This window comes from Danio rerio, chromosome 12 (assembly GCF_049306965.1).
Source record: "Danio rerio strain Tuebingen ecotype United States chromosome 12, GRCz12tu, whole genome shotgun sequence".
NCBI lineage: Eukaryota > Metazoa > Chordata > Actinopteri > Cypriniformes > Danionidae > Danio > Danio rerio.
This window is the reverse complement of record NC_133187.1, coordinates 11041055-11063715: the sequence shown is the minus strand read 5'-3', so window position 1 is coordinate 11063715 and position 22661 is coordinate 11041055. Positions and strand designations below refer to the sequence as shown.

Genomic DNA, 22661 nt, shown 5'->3' with positions numbered 1-22661 from the left:
AGTGCTACTCTCATTGGTTCATCCAGCTGCTTTCTCTCGATGATGCGGTATCTGAGCTGCCAAAGGCGGACACGCATGGATTATAGCGGTTTAACGGCGATATTGGTGGTGTTTTGCGTGTCGAAGACTAATATTCTGGGGCTGGAGGGCTCAAGATCCCTTTGTGTAAGTTTTCTGTTTGTCCATAAATGAAGCGGTGACGCTGCGTTTGTATGAGAGCGCGCATTATCATGAAGCCTGCTCGGGCAATAATAATAAAACACGCTGCTGGTCGACAGGCTGCGCGGTTGCTTTTAACATCGTTTTGCATATAAGATTCATATTCCTATTGCTGAAATGTATCTTTGATGCATTCAGGCAGAAAATGTTATATTTATCAGTTACAAAGCCTTATACACCACTATTTATTAAACACCTACTCTCTTCTCCACCTACTGCTATTTTAGGTATTATTTGGTTGTGCCAACAGCACAGCGAAGATGACCATAGTTGTTGCATGTACCCTACAGTTATAGTGCTACAAAATAAAGACAAATTGTGTGTGTAAATGCATAACCACTAACTTTATTTGACATGATTCAGAATAATTTAAGGATATCTGGCTAAATATTTACATTGCATTCATTTATAGTAATTGGTTCATTCCTGCATGCTCAAGATGCATTATGATTAGTATATTATTATCATCACTTTTTTATGCACATTTGCATCTTGTGTAACAGTGGCCTGTCATACCTGCTGTATCAACAAATTGACAATTTCAAGCAGATTTAGCTTGTTCAGAGGTTTGAAATGTAAATTAATCTCTTTCCATAAATAATGTATCCAACTTTTTCCTATGCCCCATGATGTCACCCCTGTTTAGTATTTTGAAAAACTGAGTACAATGAGGTGTCATTCCCCTCACAGTACATATAGAATGGTCAAGTTTAAAAACTTTTATCAGACCGTGAAAAACCCCAAAACCTCAAAGTCTTTCTTCGGCAGTGTTATGAGTGTTAAATATTAATATACTGTAAAAAATAAAGTAATTTTGAATACAAAAAAACAGAGAACAGTGGCCACGAATATGCTTGTGATGCTGTTACATTAATATAAATAGCATGGTGTATTATTGGATTATTGTTTTGTGGTGCAACAACCTTGCTGTTCCAAATGATTTGTTAATTTAGAATAGAAGTTCTCCAAATTGGAATTACATCGTTTTTAATGCATTTGTTTATTGTGAAGAAAGGTGGATATCTGACATTTCTCTCTAGTCCATTGCTTGTCATTTTAAAATTTTTATACTGTAACAGAGCATTTCAAACCACTCTCATTTACCCATTTTGCAGCTTTGATTAAACAAACCTGATCATAGTAACACTTATATTTTAAGTACTGGTTAACCAAAGAAGAAAATAAGTTTTTCGCATACATTGGACGATGAAGGAGTATTATTTAATCTATATTTTGAGTGTTTATGTTCACAAATGTTTTATTTAAACGTTAGATTAGACTGTTTGCTTGCGTTTAATTTCATTATTGTCCGAGTGTGAGTATGTATAGTATATATGTGTGCACAACAAAATAGGTAAAGTTCTTTGACATGTATCTAGTTTGGGTGAAATGGTATACTGAAATAATGGTTCTGTACATGCTTTGGTTGAGCATGTGCTGGGACTTGCTGCTTATTCCTGTTATTTTTATAATTATTTTAAACAGTATTTTGTAAAGTCTGCTACAGAACTCAATAGCGTCTTTTGAGTAAAAAAAATATATATAAATAATGAAATGTAAAACTTTATAATTGGGACATTTTTGTATTAAAACTTAAAGTTATCTAATCATCTCCTAAAACAACAGAAAAACAATAATTGTGCATAGATTTAGTAAGTTTCGAAACTGCAGTTTCTTTTAATGAAAATGCTGGCAAATTCTAGTGTTCATCAATAAGTGTGCATGCGTGTGCATGAGATGAGACCAAATCTTATATTACCATTATTTTTATGTAAACATGTTTCATGTACACAGCACCTTACACACAATGCACTCAACATTTTTCCTTCTTTTTCCTTTTTTTTTATACTGTAATTAAAGTTATTAACATATTCAATAGGTTGACTATTAACAAAAAATAATTTTTATTCTGTTGAATTCACCACCTCTTCATATTAGGCGCTTGGAATTGTCTCTCTGTACATTGAAAATAAAGTAAATCAACACAACCCAGCTTTTAAGCCAATCTGTCAACCTCAATATCTGGATGTGCATGAGGCAAGATAGTTATATTCAAACATTCGGTGTACGGATCAGAACACGCATAAACCTAAATCTAAATCTTGATTTCATTCACCAGATTCTTATTTGCCTGGTTCCACCATGGAGGTTAAATAAGTTGCATGTAAATCTGGATGTGAGAAAGCATAAAAACGCTGATACTTTTCCACATATCAACAAGACGTTGCTGACATAATTTGGATCCTACTCCTAAACCTATACACACTGATGGATCAAAAAAGGACAGTCATGTTTCTGCAGCAGTAGTAATGGGTCAATCACACTACAGCATTCGCATTGCAAATCAAAGCTTAATTTTTACAGCGGAAGCAAAGGCTCTTTCAGCCAGAAATTCAGCCAGAAATGGCAAGAAAATATATAAATAAATATATATATATATATATATATATATATATATATATATATATATATATATATATATATATATATATATATATATATATATATATAATTTTTTTTTTTTTTTTTTTTTACACAAGCAGATTGTGTAGAAGTGTAGGAGATGCTGCATTGGACACACGAGGCTCACACATGAACATTTACTTAAAGGGGAAGAACCACCAAAATGTCAATATTGCAAAAGAAACCAAACTGTTAAACATATTCTTGTGGAGTGCCCTATTTTTAATGTTATCAGACAACAATTTTTATCAGTAGAGACTTTTTAAATGAATGTGAATCCTTTTAAAATATTTAAGTTTTTATCAAAAGCAAACCTTAAAAAAGGTTTGGGAATTTTATCTTGTTTATTATTATTATTATTATTATGATTATTATTATTATTTTTATTGTTATCATTATTATGTGTTTTACCTTGTATATTTATTTATTGCTGTTGGTGACTTAATTGTTAGAATATTTATATAATTATAGAAAAGTGATAAAATGTGGTAAACTTGATATTATTTTTTGCCATAGCATAGCAAAAGAAGCTGAAATGGCATTAAACTCAATTCTCTCTCACAATATATAAGCACTATATAATAATAAAACTTACACTAGCATTGGATCATTTAAAAAAAATGCAACTAAACTGTGATGTGTTTTAGCTTATCACATGTGATTGGATCACCGGAGATTAATAGCAGGTGTAAACTGGACCTGACTTTGATTTTTCCTCTCTAGGTTTTGCAGTTTTACAGATGCAATTCATTCCATGTTCAAAGTGCAGTGCAGTGAAGCACCTTTAAATGAGTAAGATAGCTGCAGAGATCCTGAGAATAATGAGGGAGGGACAGGGCATGTTTAATGGCTCATGTGTCACGTATACAGCTGAACACAGGAAGTAGAGCAAGCCTTCTTAATTCGCTTGATCCGTCCAGAGCTCCTTCTGCCCATAGGAGCATGATTGTGCAGTAATGTGATTTTTCCATGGGATGACTAGTGACGACACATGGAATCTGGAGAGCTGGGGCTGGACAGTGCTGTGTGTATTACACCTGTTTTTTTATTGCATTGATATAAAGCATTAGCCTGAATGCTAGTGCTGTTTGGGTATTGATTTAAGGCTAGAATTGTAGCAGCGGTAGGCTGAAGTTAATTATACATCTACAGGTTGCTGTTTAGCATGCGTTTTGCTCAGCAGCTACTGGCTGAATGGCCTTTGTCTCACTGTCAAACCTCAAACAAGCAGAACGGCTCTAAAGTTCACCAAATTGAATACTGCATTGTTCCTAGAGATGGCAGTTGCTCTTGTTTTTGGTTTTAACTATTGGGGCACTGCCTCGTTGAAATTGGTTTTGAAGTGGTGAGCACTTTATAAGAAAAATAAAATCTGTGAATTGTGTGTACAGTAGTGTGTTCAAGCTTAGGCTCTTCAGCTGTTTTTAGTTGATCAGCTGTTGTGTTGAACTCCAAATGGGATTTTTAATGTTTACTGATTTACAGAACACTTAACCTTGATTTTAAAATAGTAATAATAATAATAAAATTAGTTTTTTATGCTCTGTTATCCTTTTGTTTTTAGCAATTGTCAGCCATCACTATTGCTCATTTGGGGGATTAGGTATGTTTCAACTCTACCAGGACACATCTTTGGTCTTTTTAAACATTTAAAGATTCTGACTGGTTATTTCAAGATTAACAGAATCACTTCATGTTGTTTCAAAATCTACACAGGACCTAACCTTGAGTCAAAAATAGATCAGACAGAAAACTGTTCTTATGTTGCATTTTCACTGTCACTTTAATAACATCAGTCACCTGAAATTAAGTGATCAGTAGGCCCACCCGGAATCTTTGCGTGCAGAATTCTGCAGCTTTCCGCAGGTTAAATGGGTTTTAGCCCATCATTAATTCTGTTTATTTACTTGAGTAAATGTGTGTAAATCTATATTTATTCAGTGTTTTTTTTATTATTAATTTCAGTAATATTATTATGAAAATATGAACTATTATGAAAATGTTCATCTGATTTATGTACAATGCAGTTTGTACAGTAATATTGTCTGTCTTTAAGTAGAGATATTATATGACAAACTTGCTTGATTTACCAAATAAAGGGAATCTAATTGGATTTGCAATTTTGAAACATTAAATAAAAGTTAAAAAGATATTATTTTTTATTTCACATATTATGGTTTTAGTTATGATACTCCCAAAATAATTCCGTAGAAATATGCAGATTTTTACCAAAATTCTCAGCAGAAATAGCAAAAAACGTCCGCAGATTCCGTCTGGCCCAGGCCCGGATTGGCTAATCGGGAGGACCGGGAGAATTCCCGGTGGGCCGGTCGGTTTTTTGGCCGCGAGGGCCGGTGTCCCTAGCTCCAGAATCTGTTGCTCTCAGCAGTCACACTTTTTACATTTATTTATTTACTTGACCAAAGCCTTTTTATTCATTATTTTATCGCAACTCTTCTCTTTTTATCTATTTTAATGATAATAAAAGTTAAATGTGTCTCCATGACATTCACAGCTGTTGTGGTCCAGTGGTAAGCACGTTCGGTTAAGACTCCGCGGACCCGGGTTCGATCCTCGTTAGAGTAATTTATTGTTTTCATTTTTATTGTTAAGATATATAATACTGTTAGGGTTGTTGAACATTTGAAGTTCTGAAGCAGCTGTTTTCTCAAAAAAAAAGACGTGATAGTGTAATTAGCAACTGAATTGGAAATGAGCTTATTTTAATATAGTCAGTCGTGAACTGAGGTGGGCCGGTCTGAGGCTTGAAACTCCAGGGCTGAAAAGGAGTCCCACTCCGGCCCTGGTCTGGCCCTAGTGATCAGCAATATTGAGATGCTCAATATAAAGCTATCTTGATTTGTCTAGGTTTCTCTGTGTATTTTGGCTTGTGGTTTGTTTCCTTTTTTTAAATTAAGAGCATAGACTACACAAACTTGCTGGTAATAAGTCGCATTTCTGTAGTCGAGCTCATCTAGACTTTGACTGACAAACAGACTGCACAGTCAGCTTTAGTTAGATTTTTTTATTGCTGGCTTGATGCGTCATGGCTTTTGTTTTCCTCTGAGTGCACAATTCGTGCAGAGGCATTACATTTCTCAAGGTGTAGGAGGATTAAACAGATATTTTTAAGACCTTTGTCAGGGTTTCTAGTGGGTGTTTGAGATTAAGTGTGGGAATTTGTGTGGTGTTTCAGATCCAGCTACTCTTCCGTTGACTTTGAGAGGGATCTCAGGATTGAGCCCATCTGTGAGTTACCAAGGATGTCCAGACGCAGTCTCCGTCTGCACACCAGCGCAAGTCACTATGGGGACGACAGCCTGCTTGACCACCACAGCGCCTCCTACAGCCGTGAAAAGTGAGTTTCCCCATGAAATTCATCAGGGTAAAGTGAAAAGACTATTAGGAGCATTATAAATCCTAAAATCTTTTTAGAAAATGTAAGTTACTTTTAACGATGTGAAAGAAAGTTAATTAAACTGGTTACAAAGCTGTACATTTTAAGTTTAGTAAATTGGTAAGTGTCCTACACATTTGGGTTTATTTGCCTGGAAATTCTACCCAAATGTTCTTTAGTAAATTCCAAAAGGGTCACTTTTCTCTTCAGCAAATTTCAGGAAGCATCAGGAATATATTTTTCATTCATGACTGTCTTTAAGACTTCCAGAATTCCACTTATTTCTTTTGTCTCTTTTTTAAATTCCTATCGACATTTATTTTAACCAAAATAAAGTCTTAATTTCTTTCTCATTCACTGACAGGACTCTGAAGAGCAGAAGATCTTGTCATTCTGTTTTAGAGTCAGCACCAAATTTTCAAACGCCGAGGTTTGCCTCAACATCAGTCCTGCAGGCACATAACAGCACCCTGAACAGCTGTGCCCCCAGTGATGCCTCTCTGCTGTCCTCTCTGCTGGATGAGTCCTCCATACAGGAGCGCACACTTGTTGACAGCTTCTGGGGTAAGTGCTAGCCCATCTTCTTTACATTTGTATCTTAATTGATTGCATTGATTTTTTTTTTCCAATTTGTTTTTTTTTTTTGCATTAGGTTTGGATGAAGAACGTGAAATCCATGGTAAGTTATTGTTGAATTCTCGTTTTCTTAGACCATAGTTGACAGGTGATGTATAGAAAGATACAGGGATGGATATGAGGTTGGGATGCATGGATGCTTGATCAAATAGTTTACTGAAGAAGAGAAATCTATGGATTAAGGGGTAAATGGGTAGAAAGGAACACAAAAGTGTCGTTAAAGGAATGGGTAAATGGACGAAAAGATGATTGCATGGGTCTTAGGAGGTTTTTAGATGAATTGATAGATGCACAAGGAAACGGGGATGAACGTATTCATAGAAAGATAGAAGAGAAACGAAAGTATGTGTAGATCAGGGGTCACCAATCTCGGTCCTGGAGGGCCGGTGTCCCTGCAGGGTTTAGCTCCAACTTGCTTCAACACACCTGCCTGGGTGATTTAAGTATACCAAGTAAGAGCTTGATTAGCTTGTTCAGGTGTGTTTGATTAGGGCTGGAGCTAAAATCTGCTGGACACCGGCCCTCAAGGAACAAGTTTGGTGACCACTGGTGTAGATAAATGACTTTTAAAAATTAAAGAATGTATAGAAAGATGGGTTAGTACAGGTGTGACCAACCCTTATCCTGGAGATCTACCTTCCTGCAGATTTCAGTTGCTACCCATAACAAACACAATCTGTAATTATTATGTACTGTTCAGATTCTAAGTAATTGGTTCAGCTGTGTTAGGTCATTGTTGGAGCTTAACTTTGTAGGAAAGGATGGTAGATCTCCAGCAACAGGGTTGAGCACTGCTGGATTAGTAATTGAGATACAGGGATGGATGTGATGGCTAAAGATAAGTGTATGGATAATGATAGTTGAATGGATAAATATATAGAAAAAACAGTGGTCCTAGAGGCACATCGGCAGTGCACATTTTGAATCCCTCCCACACCCAGAAAACATATGTCTATAGTCTTGGAACTTGGAACACCGCCAACAAATTGATAAGTTGATTCAGGTCCTTTAATATAAAGACTTGGAAGATATGTGCTGGTGGTGTGCGTTCAGGAAGAGGGTTGGAAAATGGTCAGAAATATTCAAGGATGAATGGGAGCGAGGATGTAAAGAAAGGGATGCATAGGTAGATGGATAGCGGTACAGAAAGACACTAAGATACATTTTCATTTTAAAATTGATTTTAAGGTGTCAAGGCCCATTTAAATCAAGCATTATGTCTATAAGGTAGTGATAAAGACATCAGTTTTAAAGTGCCCTGAATGTAAACCAACAGCATAACCACAACTGTAATGATAAATTTGTAGAAAAACAATATCTTTTAAACACTTTCAGAATGATTTCTTGCATCTAATAAGCAAAACACAGAGAGCCAGTCAGAATACATTGAATATAAATGCTTGCACAGATTAAAGGTACATACATTTTAGAGAAGCACACTACTTGTTATGTAAAAAAGCCCTCTTTTCAAAGATTGTTTAAAGATATTGATTGTAGAAAGAAATGGTTATTCCATTGGGAGGGAATGGTTAAAAAATGACATGGAACCTAAAATGATGTTATGTAAAAATGTGCCTCAGTTATCTGTTATAGTTTTGATGTTTTTGTCTTCCCTTCATTGAAAATGCTGCGGAAAAGTTATTCGTTTTTATTTTCTTTCCCTATACTGATCGCAATTGCTAAATTCCTTGTTTGACTTAATTACACGAGCTGAACTCACTGGTCTGGTGCGCTTGAAAGTGTAGCTCACTGAGGACACCTGCTGGTTAAAAGGAAGTCATGCAAAAATAAAAGCATAATCTATTTCTAGTCATTTGCTGCTGCGAACAATAATAGTTATTTTTATTTTTACCTTTTATAGTTATTGTAATTGGTGTAAATGGCCTTTTTGAAATTGGTTTATATATATATATTATATATATTTTTATTTTTTCAGACCAACCAATCGTTTCACAACTCATCACAATGGAAGCCAAGATGCAGACCTCCACAACACAGAATGGCTACATCTCTAAAGACCATCCCATCCCGTCTCCCACCAAGAACGACAGCTCCCTTAATAATACAGCTGTACATCAGGCATCTTTAACAGAAGCTCCCAGCACCGCCACAACAGTTTACTGCAGGGACAAGAATCGCAAACATAAACCAGGTGAGAGAATTTGATAATGCACATACAGCTGTAGTGAATGATCCCATTTCCATTCATGTCAGGCAAATTGCATCAAGATGCTGTTTTCAGTGGGATGTGTTCCTCCAAAATAAAAGATTATTTTCAGTGAGAAGTGAAGATGATCGGAACAAGCAGGATTGACTTAAATGTGTCTGCAGGTGTACTGAGGAGGTTGTCTGAGATGTGCCTTCATTTCAGCAGAAGAATTATTGCACTTGTAGTGTACATATGCACACTGCTGATACAAGTGACTCTGCTCAAAGGTATCAACCTCAGTCTAACCTTCCCCATCTCATGTCCATAGTGCTCCTCTTTGCATGGTTATCAGTCTTGCACATGGAACCTTTTAATTGTCAGAACATGTCACTAACTCTTCGGGTTTCTAATTCAAGTTGGTTTTAAGTTTACCACTGGAGGCAAATCCCATGCTTTCTTCACTTTAGTAGTGGCATCACTGAGGGCCAGATATAAAAGATGGGAAGCTCTTGTCTAATCTTTACCCTGTGCACTCTTTCTCTTTAAGGCACAAGCAGATGATCTGCAACTAGCAGCATGCAGAGTGTCCAGCTCAGTTTTTTTTTTATCAATAGATGGAAGCATAAACACGATGACTATTAAGTTCTGATAAATGTATTGTAAAATATTATGGCATTTGGGCATGCCTGAACTAAAGTCAGCAGTAGTACACACATTTTTGTATTGACATGTCTGTACCAAGGGGGCTTAAAGGGTTTAGTTAACCCAAAAATGGTAAGCTGTTAATTATTCATGTTGTTTCAAGCCCCCGAGACCTTCATTGATCAAAATGATTTGGATAAATTTTGAGAGCTCCCTTATCCTCCATACGTTGCAACAGTTCCTGCTTGATCAAAGTCCAGCCAAAAAAACATTCAGTGGTTCAATCAGGATATTATAAAGTTACGAGAATACGTTTGTATGCATGTGAAGCAAAAACTCCTACCTTAACTACTATATTCAACAGTTTCTTCTCTTCAGTCAGTATAGAGCGCTCGTTCATGAGCTAAATGCACTGATGTCTACCCCAGATGCCTGCATGTGCAACCCTGTGATTTAAAGCACAGACACACACATCTGAGGTAATGTGTCAGCAGCAGCCTATATACTGAAGAATCGTTTGATTTTAAATACTGTTAAATAAAGTTGTTGTTTTTGAGGGCGAGTAATAAATGACATCATTTCCACTTCTGAGTGAACTAACCTTTTAAAGAGTCAAGCAGAAGTTGCTATGCATTTTGAACATCGCCATTTATGAATGCAACTACATGTGAACTAGTTTGTATAGCTAATTGTTTTCATTCATATACTGGAACTGAGCTACTCACTGCATGCATGCAAAGCAGCCTCTGTCCCTCATTGTCTCTTTTCATTGTCTCTCCAGAGTGCTTCAAGATTCAGAGATCTCTAACCATCAAATTATACGTGTTCATTTATTAGTCCATATTTCCCCAGGTCTGGTGTTATCGGTGTCGCTCTGGTGTGTGCGAGTGGCTAAGGGAATTGCTCACTCTGCAGCCACATTTCTGAGGAAGACACTCATGTCTGTGCGGCAAATGAAAGCCGCCTGTTGGTGTGCTAAGAGAGGTATTGTTGTCTTTGTCTTCTGGTGCCTGTTTTGTTCACAAACCAATATAACCTTTGTGCACACTCTACAAACAGCCAGAAAAGGCTTCACTACAGTACATTTTACTCATGTCACTCTTAAAAAACATCATATAGTGTATTTTGGATCTGTTTTGTTCTGGTTTCATATAATTGATATTGAAAAACATTTGTGTCGTCAGCAGTGTTGGGTGTAATACCTTTCAAAGTAAGTGGGTTAATGTAACTTACTTAGAGGAAATTATTAAAGTCTGAGCTTACTGTTCATTTTGTAGGAAATATAATTAGTTACTTGTAAGTAGAACAACATTACTATGTAAAGCAATTCAGAGAAGCAGAATTTATTATTATTATTACTATTATTATTATTTAATAAGCATTTTAATTTTTTTATTATTAATATTATAGTTATAATCCAGATATTTAGCAGTATATTTTCATTTTTCAACTAAAGACAGTTACCCATGCTTTAGAAACCATACACTCAATCAAATTAGTTCATGATAATATTCTGTTTCAGTCAAAGTTTACATTTTGTCAGACGATTGTGATCGGTTCATTGTTTGGTGCAGGTTTGTTTTTCCTTTTTCACTAAAGAATATTTTGGTTGGTGTTTAGTTTATCTAAATTTATTACATAGATATTTTAAAGGCCATGTTTAAATCAAATTTAAATCATTTTTGACTAAGTATTATAAGTGTAATATATTACTGTATGTAAAAAGTGTAATTAGTACTTTTCAACATCACTGGTCATCAGTTAAGCTCTTCTCTGGCATCTTTGTGTTATTCAGCAAACAATTAATGCATGATTGTTTCTCAATCATTGGCTAATGTATTTGTGGCTACAACAGGAAAATATGTGCCTCTTTTTTTTTTATTTTTAAGTTAAAAAATTGGCCCTCAAAGCACATGAAATGAAGGCACTCTGGTGTAAACAGGCCATCTCTGGTATCCTTGCAGGGTTCATGCGAAAGTTACTGGGTTTACCAGTGTTCCGTCGTCTTGAAATTGAAGTTTCAATAAAGGATATAACTGTGCATAAACCAGGTTAGTAAGTGGTTTTCATCACCGTGTCATGTTAGCACATTTAATTATAACACTCTGAAGGAGAAGTGTCTTTCGCATCACCTGCAGCATTGAAGCGAACATCAAGGAAAGTGTTTTAAAGCATGCTGAATCCTCACCATTACTCTGTTCACGTTGGTAGGATTGGTGAAAAGGACCATCACTCTTCCACTATTAGTGAATGAAATATCTAGAGCACTTTAATAAAAAGCACTGCTGTGGGCCTAAAAATGAACTGAGCAAAAAATGCAAATGAAAAGGGAAAAGTCCCATTTTTAATCATTTACAAGGCTTAAAATCAGTTTTTGTTCAAGGCGACGGAATCACAATAACTACTTTTCTTTCTCTCCAGATTTGCATTTGAGCACTTATCTTTATTCACTTTCTTTACTCGCTCCCTTTAAAGTCTGTCTCAGAAGTGGCTTCTGTGGTCTTTGACCCATCATCAAGCGTCCAAAGACACCTTAGAGCTTAATATACAGAAACCATTTCTAAACCCTTTTTTTAACAGGTGGCTTTATCAGCAGCATGGTTTCTTTGGTGTTTGACTATAATCTTAATCATTTCTTCTCTTGCAGATGTTTCTGCGAAACATGATTACACTGCATAAACAAATGCACCTCTCCACCAGGAGCACTGCCTTGGTTACATGCAAATCTTGTTTTGTTTGAGTCTGTCTGTTCAGAGCTCTGATTGGAGGAATGGACAGACACTGGTCCAGAATTGCGAGAGGCACTTGGGTTTTATCTGATGTTTATTCTCTTTTTGATCTGTTGTAGGCAATCAGAAGTACATCAGCACTATGAGTGTTAAAGAGGTGGTGCTTCAAAAGGAGCAACCAAAGTTTAGCGGCGTACTGTGTAAGTACACTTTTCCGACTACAAGATATTTATATTTTTGTTCTCTGCTGAAGATAAAATGTTGTCTGTCCACACAATTAATTTAAACCCCAGAAATTGATCATCTTAAGTACAGCAATTTTTTTTTTCTGCATTTTGAATGGACACTATTGTTTTGTCATTTGTTTGTGTGATGATCTTTGGCATGATTATGATGTTTACAAATGATTTCAGTATCAGAGGCTGTATTGCATATCAGTTGATAAGGCAGTCTTATAATTCATCCTGGGATGGTCATAATATTGAGAACATATTTCGGTAGATGGTTAACGGCTTTTTATATGCAGGTGTAAAGGATCTGTATTTGATTGATTGTCTAAATGAATAATATGCATATATAGCCATCTGCCAAGAGATATTATGCTCCTATGCATTGGATAATAGTAAACTGATGAGCTTTTAATGGCAGCAATTAAACTAGTCAGAGTTTGTGATAAAACCAGAATTTGATTTATTAATCATTGAACCTGTACTTTTGTAGCAATTTTTGCAGATGAAATTATGTTTAAAAAGTGTCAGGAAAATACAGAAGGGCTATAGGAGTTTGAGTCTTAGCCCATCTATTATTACTTTTTTTTTTTCCAACTATACACTTGATTCTAACAGGTGATGATTGCAAAAGGAAGCAGAATTTTGCTATGGACAAATCGTTTTCCCAGGAACAGAAGCCTGTAGGGATCTTATGGGGGCTTATACTTTTTCCAGGTTATGTTTTGATCACTACTTTCTATAAGTTTCTGGCCTTCCAAGAGCTTCCCATTTTTGAAAATGGTTTCCAGGCTAAGTAATGTTGCTATGAGCTTTTTCCCCTGCGTTGTATTCCCTGCCTGGTATGGGTTAGTCCTAATGAAGAGCTTTCACAGCCTTGTGTGGCCAACGTTTGCTTCCTTTTGCTTCTCAATCTTTCCCAGGACCTGATGCTTTGGTTCTATTTGAGAATACCATTCTTGTCTACATACCTGGGGTCCGTTCTTCGTACATGGATTACTCAGTTAGCTGCATTTGGATATTGACGATTTGACACGATCCAGGATCGTTTCGTTCTTCAAAGCTGATCCGAGAGTTGTTGTCATGGCAACAGATCTGCTAGGTCAAACCTGATCGGGAGCAGGTTCAATTCATATAAACAGGATTAGATCGGCTCAGTTCAAGCAAAGTTAATACAGAAAGTATGTTTCGAATTCTGATATTTTCTTACAGTAAAAGTTATATACACTTGGGAAAATAGTAGTTTTTAACTATATAATTAAAGTTATAGTCATTAATAAAAAAAAATAAAGTTTTACATATTAATAAAACGTATGCAATCTGCACCCTCGAAATGAAAGTACAAAGACTGCCACCTGGTGGTGCAAAGAGAAAATTTATTGATATGAACTTTTTAGATCGCTTAGTACAAATTGTGTATAATAGAAATGCACAATATGTGACTTTTTTAAAAGCAATAATACATTTATGCAGTCATAAACATGTTTTGACAGTTAATATGCCAGTGATTTGATGCTTCACAAAAGTTGCAGACGCCTTTACCAATATCAAAATGCTTTTGGAAACAACCAGTTATTCTTTACACTGATTAAAAAACTGTACTATAATAAAGAAAATCTTTTCTAAATGTAGAACTAAATACATTGATTTGCATTGAAATACATGATGAATACTCTTGTCTTGACAAATGAAAGTGTAAAGCCTGCAGCTCACAACAAATGTGAAGTTACTGCGTGTCATATTTAACAAGCCGTTTACTGCTAATTTGATGTAATTTTGCTCACATGGATAATTGAATATTAATCAGATGATGTCATTACGCTGCTATGCCGTCAGCCAATCGTTGCATTGCTGATCATGATTTCGAGGATCGATAGATCAGTCCTTCACAACACACGCAGCGATCTCAGATCAGTTCATCCAGACATTCTAATCTGATTCGCGAACTTGTTTGAAGAACCAAATAAGCGAGAGATCAGTTATCAAGATTAAAAGATCCAGGATCTGCCAAATCATCTTAGATCATTTAAGCGAGGTACGAAGAACGGACCCCTGGTGTCCTTTTATAGTATATAGATTTTCACATCAAAGGATAATATTGATTTGTCAGTTATGTACTACTACTGCTGAAACTTATTTTCTTTGCCCTTTCTTTTGCTTTTTGCATTGCTTTTGCTTTTCCCTTTCCTTACTTTTCGTGGTATAAAGAGAATAAAGTGGCTGCGTCCTTCAGCGATGTTGCGTCCTTATGTTCTCATGTAACATCATCATCAACTGCCAAAGTTCAGTTACAGTCCTAAAGACCGCGAGAACAGAGGACGCGTGAAACTTCACAGATGTGTTATTGATATCTCGGAGGCATGGATGTAGACTTGTGCATTGAATTCGCTCTAGAAGTCATTTCGACTGGATGTGGGAAGCGCAGCATTTTATATAGGTTTATTATTTAAGTTCAGATATGTAAATTATTTGTCTCAGGAGTTCCTCAAATGAAACAATGAATATAAACATTACCATGAAAATCTTAATAAAGGTGGGAACACATTAAGGGTGTTTATCTGCTGAAATTCGTCTTTTATTTGTATTGTGCAACGTATATTTGTAAAGTCTTTATGCAAAGTATATATTGTTAAAAGGGGAAAAACAATCAATTATTATTGTATGAATTTTTGAAAATTTCAGCACAAACTGAATGAACTGAATGAAATTGCTGTAATGTTTAAATTATTGTTTCGGATGTGTGATAGTCATGTGACCATCATGAACAACGCAGCATCTCATTTCTCACAGGACGCGTTCCCTGTTCTCGCAGTCTCCTGAGTTCGTTCTTCCGAGGTGACCTAGCATGACCGCTCTTCACAAGAATGCAAGTCCGTTCTCTGCGTTCTTTGAATTGAGAAACAGCCTTAGAAGGACAAAGATTACCAAACCGTAGTCTTGGAGTAGTCTTTACACATTACAGTGGGATGAATAATCTGAGATGGCTATAAAACGGTCCTATTGTGCCTTTGCTTCATAAAGTCCATTGTCTACATAAGTTTTGCTCACTGGCAATGTCAAAAAAGAGATTAAGTCAATTTAGTCCCCTTTTTCAGGTAATTTAGAAGACAGACTGTTGTGAGATTTGACAATACACAGCAGTTTTCTCACGCTCATAAATCAAAGTCAGGTTTTTATTGATAGGCTGAATTTGTAGCCATTGTTAATATTTACAATTGAGCAGATGAAACTTGTGGTTATTCTAAGGGCTGTTATATTTCTGGAACTTATCCTAATTGTTCACCAAGTGTAAGCCAGCTAACCAATTAGACCATATTTCAAGAGGAATTATTTCCAATAGGATTTAAGTCAGAATGATGAGGTGCTACAGTGTTTTTTAAATGATCAATCTTGAAAACGTGCTCAGTCATTATCAAGACTTTTTCAAGGTATTATAGGACTCTTTTCAAATGACAAATTTGCATAAAGTACATTGGAAGTACATTGGAAATGAATGAATGTTCAGTGTGCTGTGCTATTGAAGTCTAGTCTGATATAAGCAAAACCGTGGCATTAAATGAGATCATTCATCCAGATAGTATTTTAAATGTATTTTTGTAATCAATCCTTATCCTTATAAAAACCCATTTGCTGTTGTGCCTTTGTAAGACATTTATGTAAACCTCTTCTTTGCATGTGAAATGAGAAGTGGTGCATTGCTGCACATGCAGAGAGTTAGGTTTCAACTCCAAAGGAACTTTAAAGGGCCTCAACCTTTCATTTCAATTATTGGGCATTCTCAAAGTTATGTAGGTTAAAGCATTTTAGCATAAAATGTTATTCTTCATTCAAGGACTTTTAAAACAAAAGGTGGACTTGCCAAATGCAATACATTGGGGATCGTTTTAAGTAACTACAAATAAATGTTTTATTTTAAAATATGGAAAATTGTTCTTCTGGGTGCTGTGGTCTTAACTAGAGTTTTAGGGGTCCTGTCTCTTAATCTGTGCATTTGCCAGCTTTTCTGCAACTGTTTGTGTGTGTACGATCTTGTTTGTGACCTTTATATACCCTAACTCTGCATTGTGCCCTTAAATGTTTTTATTGATCACAGTCAGTTTTTATTAATATTCATCTCTATATGTGTTTTGTTTTCCAGGGAAGGCAGCTTCAAATAGCATCTTGTGGCTAGTCAATCTCTTTACAACGTGAGTTTTGAATTGTTTTCGCATTAAATCTTTACCTGTCAGAGTTCCATGTGGTTTAATAAAAGGGAGTCATTCATTGCAAGTCTGAAATACTTGTGATTAAATATAACCTGTCTTCATCCTCTCTTTAGGTGTCTCCCTATGCTTTCAAAAGTCCTGTTTCTTGTACCTTTACTTCTGTTCCTCGGTGAGTGCACTCTTCATGAGTAATCTTGTCTAAATGGAAAAGAAATCCTGTATTCTTATTTTTACTTTTATTTTTCTGTGCTGTTGTTTATAGCTCTATACTACTGGGGGCCATCTGGACTGATAGCCATGCTGCCTGCAACTAGTATGATGAGGGACAACTCCCACCTCAGTCCTCCAACATCCTCTATGGGTGGCTTAGATGAGGGACAAACTACAGCTGACACAGACTCTCAGGTAGTATTTAACTTTCCAGCTTCTAAATTAGGCTGGATGACTGGTTGAGTGGGACTATATAAGGGTAATATTGCAATTATAACTTCAATTAAATAAAAAGTAATATGATGTTAATTGGCTTGTGTATATAAGTCATAGAATAGATTTTACGCAAGGATTTTAAACAAGGAGGCTTTCTGTTGTCAATTACTTAAAAGCCTTTTAGTATCTAATCATTGTATTACAACTAATACGAATATATTTAGTAGTAAACCATTGATAACATTTAAAAATGTAATATTATCCAATACTTTTGCCTGATTAGAAGTACCTCAGTGGGGATAAAATCAATTTGTTTAGAACATACTGTATAAATAAGCAAATATTTAATGCATTTCTCTAATAACACAATGGTTTATGTATATTTCTTCTGCACATGCTAAACTTAAGTCAGGGTTTCCTCAGTCACAAAATGTTCTGTAGTATAGTGGTGTTTTAAAAGGTTTATTCCAGATATTGAAATTCAAGGAATTTAGGATTTGTTTTTGTACAAGTCATTGAATATCAGCAATTTATAATAATTGTTTCCCGTTTTCTAATGCATTTTTCCTGTACCATGTTTTTTTTTTTTTTTCATGTTTAAGTGTTTTGTGCGATGACCGAGAGAGTTTAACGATCTGCAATTTAAGAAAGCACATGCAATTACACAACAACGCCAGCTAATAAAGAATCTCGTCATCATTTTGACAGCACACGTGTTGCAAATTGGTCACAACACAAACTACTGAAGAAACGCACAGCAAATCGGTCACAACACTTATGCACATAACACAACGAAATTGTTTCTAGGGGACCCAAAACCATGATGGGCTGAGATATGGATGTATTATCATGTCATTACTGTTGATCAGTGAAGTGACTGGTTGTTTTTGAAAGGGGGGGGCGGAGTTGTTTTTCATTCATTTTAAAATCCTGAATGCATGATATATAAAAAAAAACACATCCATATCTCAGCAGGGTCTGTCATGTTTTTGAAACATTTCCGTGGTGTTATGTGCATATTTGCAAGTTGTTTGCTTAAGTTGTTGTGACCGATTTGCAGCACTTTTCTTCAGTTGTTTGTGCTGTGACCAATTTGCAACACGTGTGCTGTCAAATTGATGAAGATAGTTTCTTTATTTGCTGTTGTTTTATTGTAGTTGCATGTGTTTTCTTGAATTGCAGCGTGTTAAGCTCTCTCGGCCACCGTAGTTTTGCCTATTTGTAATTGTTAGGCTGTTTTTTTCACTGCCGTTGTTTTCCTTTCCTGCTTGGCAGCCACCAATCAAATGCAGTCGCCATACTGAACCAGTTAAAATACTGTCTATGGCTAGTTTTGTCGTAATTCTGTTATCAATGGCAAGTTAGTGTCTCACACCAGATGAGCACTTGTTTATGTGTCCTAGCAGCACTGTAAAAACACATCAACAGATTTCTTAATTGATGGATAATTTGTTCATTGATGGTTATCACTTTCAATTTGTGACCAATAGATCAGAGCAGAGATCAAGATGTCAAAAATTCAACTCTGCAGAATAACAAAGTGACTTTTTTGATATTTTAGAAGTTTAAATATGATTTCTTATACAATATATTGTTTCAGAGTATTACGTCTGTAAAATTAACAGGAAAAATCTCTGGTGGTTTATTACCAGGGTGTTGTACTATAATTTGCAATACCAACCCAGACAATCTGTCATACAAGTGGGAACCACATTGTTCGTAATGGATGCTTTCCCTATGTCTTGCTCCTCCTAGAGGCCATCAGTGGTGTCTTCAGTAGAGGCAGAGAGGCTGATGCGCTTGGAGGAGAGCGTGTCTCAGCTGTGGGATCGAGTGGCTGGAGGTTTGCTCAGGCAGGAAGAGCAGCACACTGAAATGCTCAGTCTGTATAACACCCTGCGCTCAGAGATTCACGGATACACTGACAGAGAGAGTCTGGGCAAATGGATTGGAGATATGTTGGAGGAGAGATTCAGCCTACTAAAAGGAGAAGTACAGAAAGAGGTCAAGTACACACAGCAGGTAACATCATTTCTCTCATTAAATAACTAAAAAAAATAAAAAACTCTTTTTTTTCTGTCAGTGTCTGTTGCAATAGATCTAACCCAAAATGGTATTCAGACACTTTGCTGGTAGCCTTCAACACTAAATAAAGCACATAATCATCACCTGAGGTGGTGGTTCTCTTTATGCTGTTCAGCCACAGTGTTGCAGATATACAAACTTTTTTTAAATTGAACTTTTGGGCATAAATGATTGTTAGGACATTCTTTATTAATGATAAAATCAATTTATTAATAATAGAATCCCTAAATCTTTTTTTTCTAGCCCAAAACATTAAACAGTAGGGCATGGATATTTCTGTATTTTTCATTAAGTTACTGGTATACAGCTTATTCTTGAATGGTCAGCATTTGTGAAGATGCTTATTTCCAGCTGTACATTATGCAGTATCTGTTTTTATTGATATAAATTATTCAGGTTATTCATATTCTTAAGATCCATTGTGCAAAGTAATTTGTTGGTTCCAGACCTAATGTTTCTACCTCTGTGTAGCGTCAGGAAAAGCATGCAGAAGAGCGTCAGTCAGAGAACACTCGACTCGCTGAAGCTGAGGCTTTACTCCAGACACTTGCACGCAAAACTGAGGTAAGACTCTAAAATGTCAGACACAAAAGTTGGTCATTTAATATAAATGTATCAAGTTTGACATGTTTAAGCATATACATTTATTTATTTTATTTAGGAGCTGCAGAGAAAACAAGAGCCCACACTCAGAAAGGTTCCTGAGGCAGAGGCGCCTAGCCCTGATCCTCAAAGGTCATTACAGTTATCTTGTGAATATTAAATTCTCGCTCAATAATATTTTTGGTCTTTTAAAGTAAACAGCTGTAGTAATGCGTTTTTTTTTTCTCATCAGCGAGGAAGCTGAGAGCAGCGCTGCTGAGGCTCTTCTGGTAGAGGTAAGGCGCCTAGAGGATGCTTTGGAGAGGATCAGAGATGATGTACAGGGGCTGATGAAATGCAGAGACAAATGTGAGCAACTGGACTCTTTCTCAGGCTCAGTAAGTAAACCATTCTCCTCTTGATTTGACTAAGATTTTAATATCATTGCATTCAGGTCATTAGCAGGGCCAGATGGAATCTGCGGACGTTTTTTGCTATTTCTGCGGAGAATTTTGGTAAAAATCTGCGGATTTCTGCTGAATTATTTTGGGAGTATCCAGCGGAGTATCATAACTAAAACCTTAATATATGAAATAAAAAGTAATAAATTACTGAATAAAAACTTAATAAAATCAGATTTACACATTTACTCAAATAATACACAGAATTAATGATGGGCTAAAAAATAAGCAGAATTCTGTGGAAAATCTGCGGAATTCTGTGCGCGCAGATTCCGTGTGGGCCTAGTCATTAGTGATCAAGGGGAAAAAAACGGTTTAAAAAAAAACATCTAAAGGACACTTGACCCTGATCACATGTGGCTTATGGACATTGCACATAATATTATTCATAAATTACTTGCATATATATTTACTTACAATATACTTTTAAAAAAAATGTTTTAGCTAAACTAGTTTCTAAAAAACATATGATTTAAAAACATTCATTGTCATAGTTCTCATTTTTAGGACTGCACTTTGATAAACGTGAAAGTGTATGAACAACAATAACTATAAACTGACAAACTCGAGTGAGAAAATAAACTGAATTTTGACTTTCAAACCTTTTACTTGCTGCATTTTTTACTTCTCTGCCACCTAGTGAAGAAACAGAAATATGCTAAATTAATAATAAGTTTTTTCTTTTTTTTTTTTGATCAGGGCTTATGATTTATAATTAAGTGAAATGATTTTAAATCCCAATAATTCCATGTAGGTTTGATGCCAGTAATACATGCATTTTTTTATGAAAAGGAGGGGAGGGAGGGTTTACTTTGTTTTGGTTTCGTTTTACTTTTCTGTTACTTGATCCGAAACTGAATAAACATGGAATTGCATGAGCAACAAAAACTATAAACTGATAACAAATTCAAGTCAGGAAACAAGTGAATCTAAAACTGGATTTCATTTTTTTCTGTTAAATGCGAAAGCTGGAAACCTGTTACTATTGACTTCCTTAGTATTTATTTTTCCTACTATGGAAGTTAATGGTTACAGGTTGTCAGCTTTCTTCAATAAATTATTAATGTTTAACAGAATAAAGCACTTCAAGTGGTTTTAAATGTGGAGTACAATACATTTTAAACCCAGTGGTTGAACTACTGTAGGTATTGCACTCCTGGTTCCAAATAATTTTACTCTGCCCCTCCTCTGACAACTTCATGTAAGCACAGGTTGCCAGATTGATGAAATCATCAGGAGTGTGCCTGACTATCGTGCCTAAAGGCTGATTTAAAGTGTGTTTTAAATGAAGGCTACAGCAATTTTATATTTTGATATATTTACATACATTTAATATATATTTTAATATTTAAATATATTTTAAATATAAAATTTATATTTTAGAAACCTTCTATTTCTTACAGCTGAACAACAGAAAACTATGACGTTGACCGTCCCATGTGCTTTAATCCGTGTTAAATGCTAATGTCAGTTTGAAAATAAAATTAACCTTTTGAAATCGAACATTAAAACTGTGACTCAGTGAAAGCCAACACATATTAGTGATTCAGCATCTACATTTAATAATGTTAAAGACGTTTAATATGTATTAATTAAATTATAAACATTACCATTTTGTTGAAGGCAGTACTAAGTACACATATTCTGTACTTCTAAATGGCTGTTTTTTTTACATTTGTAATGTTCCGCCTGGTGCAAACAGCCAAATTGCTTCTTCACTGTAAATCTGGTCACGTAGCGTGTTGTTAGGACACAGGGTTACGATGTAACCTGCTCAACTGTTTTACCTTTTTATTATTTATATTATTTGCTAATCAATAACCACCTCATGTGGAACTCTGAATCTGTGTCTCATTGAATCAAATATGTGATTTGCTTCAGAGTGCTCAAATATAATTGGGTTAACTGGCATTTGGGTGGGTTAAAGGGACCAAAACAAAGACAGACATTCTACCACGGAATGCACATTTTCAAAGCATCCTATCTGACTTTTGTTTTTTCAATAAACAAGAATGTTCTCTTAGCATGTTTCTTAAATATCTGCAGACATTATGGTATTTTTATGCTTTAAATGTGCTGTAAGTTTTTCACTTTTCTAAACCTTTGAGTGTTTAATTATTAATATTGTTAAAGGAATGGCTCAACCAAAAATTTATATTTGCTCACTCATAAATATTCACACTTAAATCATTTTGAAAAATGACACACTATTAACACCAGTCATGGCCAAAAATATCGGCACCCATTAAATTCTATCAGAAAATGCAACACTTTCAGAAAATTATTGCAATTCCAGATGTTTTGGTATTCATGTTTGTTTTTGTTTGCACTTGAACAACACAACAACAAAAAACAGGAGAGAGGTATAGGGCCCATTATTGAATGAATTCATCCCCATGAGGTATTACAATAAGATTTTTAAGGCCCACTTGATGACAAG

General features: G+C 35.5%; 1 protein-coding gene across 13 annotated transcripts in view; it reads left to right on the top strand.

Moving 5' to 3' along the window:
* The window catches only part of sun1a (Sad1 and UNC84 domain containing 1a), a 34913-nt gene that overhangs the window by 373 nt on the left and 11879 nt on the right, over positions 1 to 22661 (top strand). The window contains exons 2-17 of one of the 13 annotated variants that reach the window (XM_073918255.1): positions 5879 to 6040; positions 6444 to 6643; positions 6732 to 6758; positions 8652 to 8867; positions 9047 to 9151; positions 10359 to 10490; positions 11471 to 11557; positions 12355 to 12435; positions 13081 to 13179; positions 16601 to 16649; positions 16781 to 16836; positions 16930 to 17072; positions 18849 to 19115; positions 19650 to 19742; positions 19840 to 19913; positions 20014 to 20158. In XM_073918255.1, the coding sequence (XP_073774356.1) occupies positions 5946 to 6040; positions 6444 to 6643; positions 6732 to 6758; positions 8652 to 8867; positions 9047 to 9151; positions 10359 to 10490; positions 11471 to 11557; positions 12355 to 12435; positions 13081 to 13179; positions 16601 to 16649; positions 16781 to 16836; positions 16930 to 17072; positions 18849 to 19115; positions 19650 to 19742; positions 19840 to 19913; positions 20014 to 20158 (1869 nt within the window). In that variant the 5' untranslated portion in view covers positions 5879 to 5945. Of the gene's footprint in view, positions 1 to 12; positions 166 to 3542; positions 3707 to 5878; positions 6041 to 6443; positions 6644 to 6731; positions 6759 to 8651; positions 8868 to 9046; positions 9152 to 10358; positions 10491 to 11470; positions 11558 to 12354; positions 12436 to 13080; positions 13180 to 16600; positions 16650 to 16780; positions 16837 to 16929; positions 17073 to 18848; positions 19116 to 19649; positions 19743 to 19839; positions 19914 to 20013; positions 20159 to 22661 lie in introns of those variants that run through there. The other 12 variants (XM_021480267.2, XM_073918257.1, XM_073918258.1 and 9 more) reach the window with 12 other exon arrangements.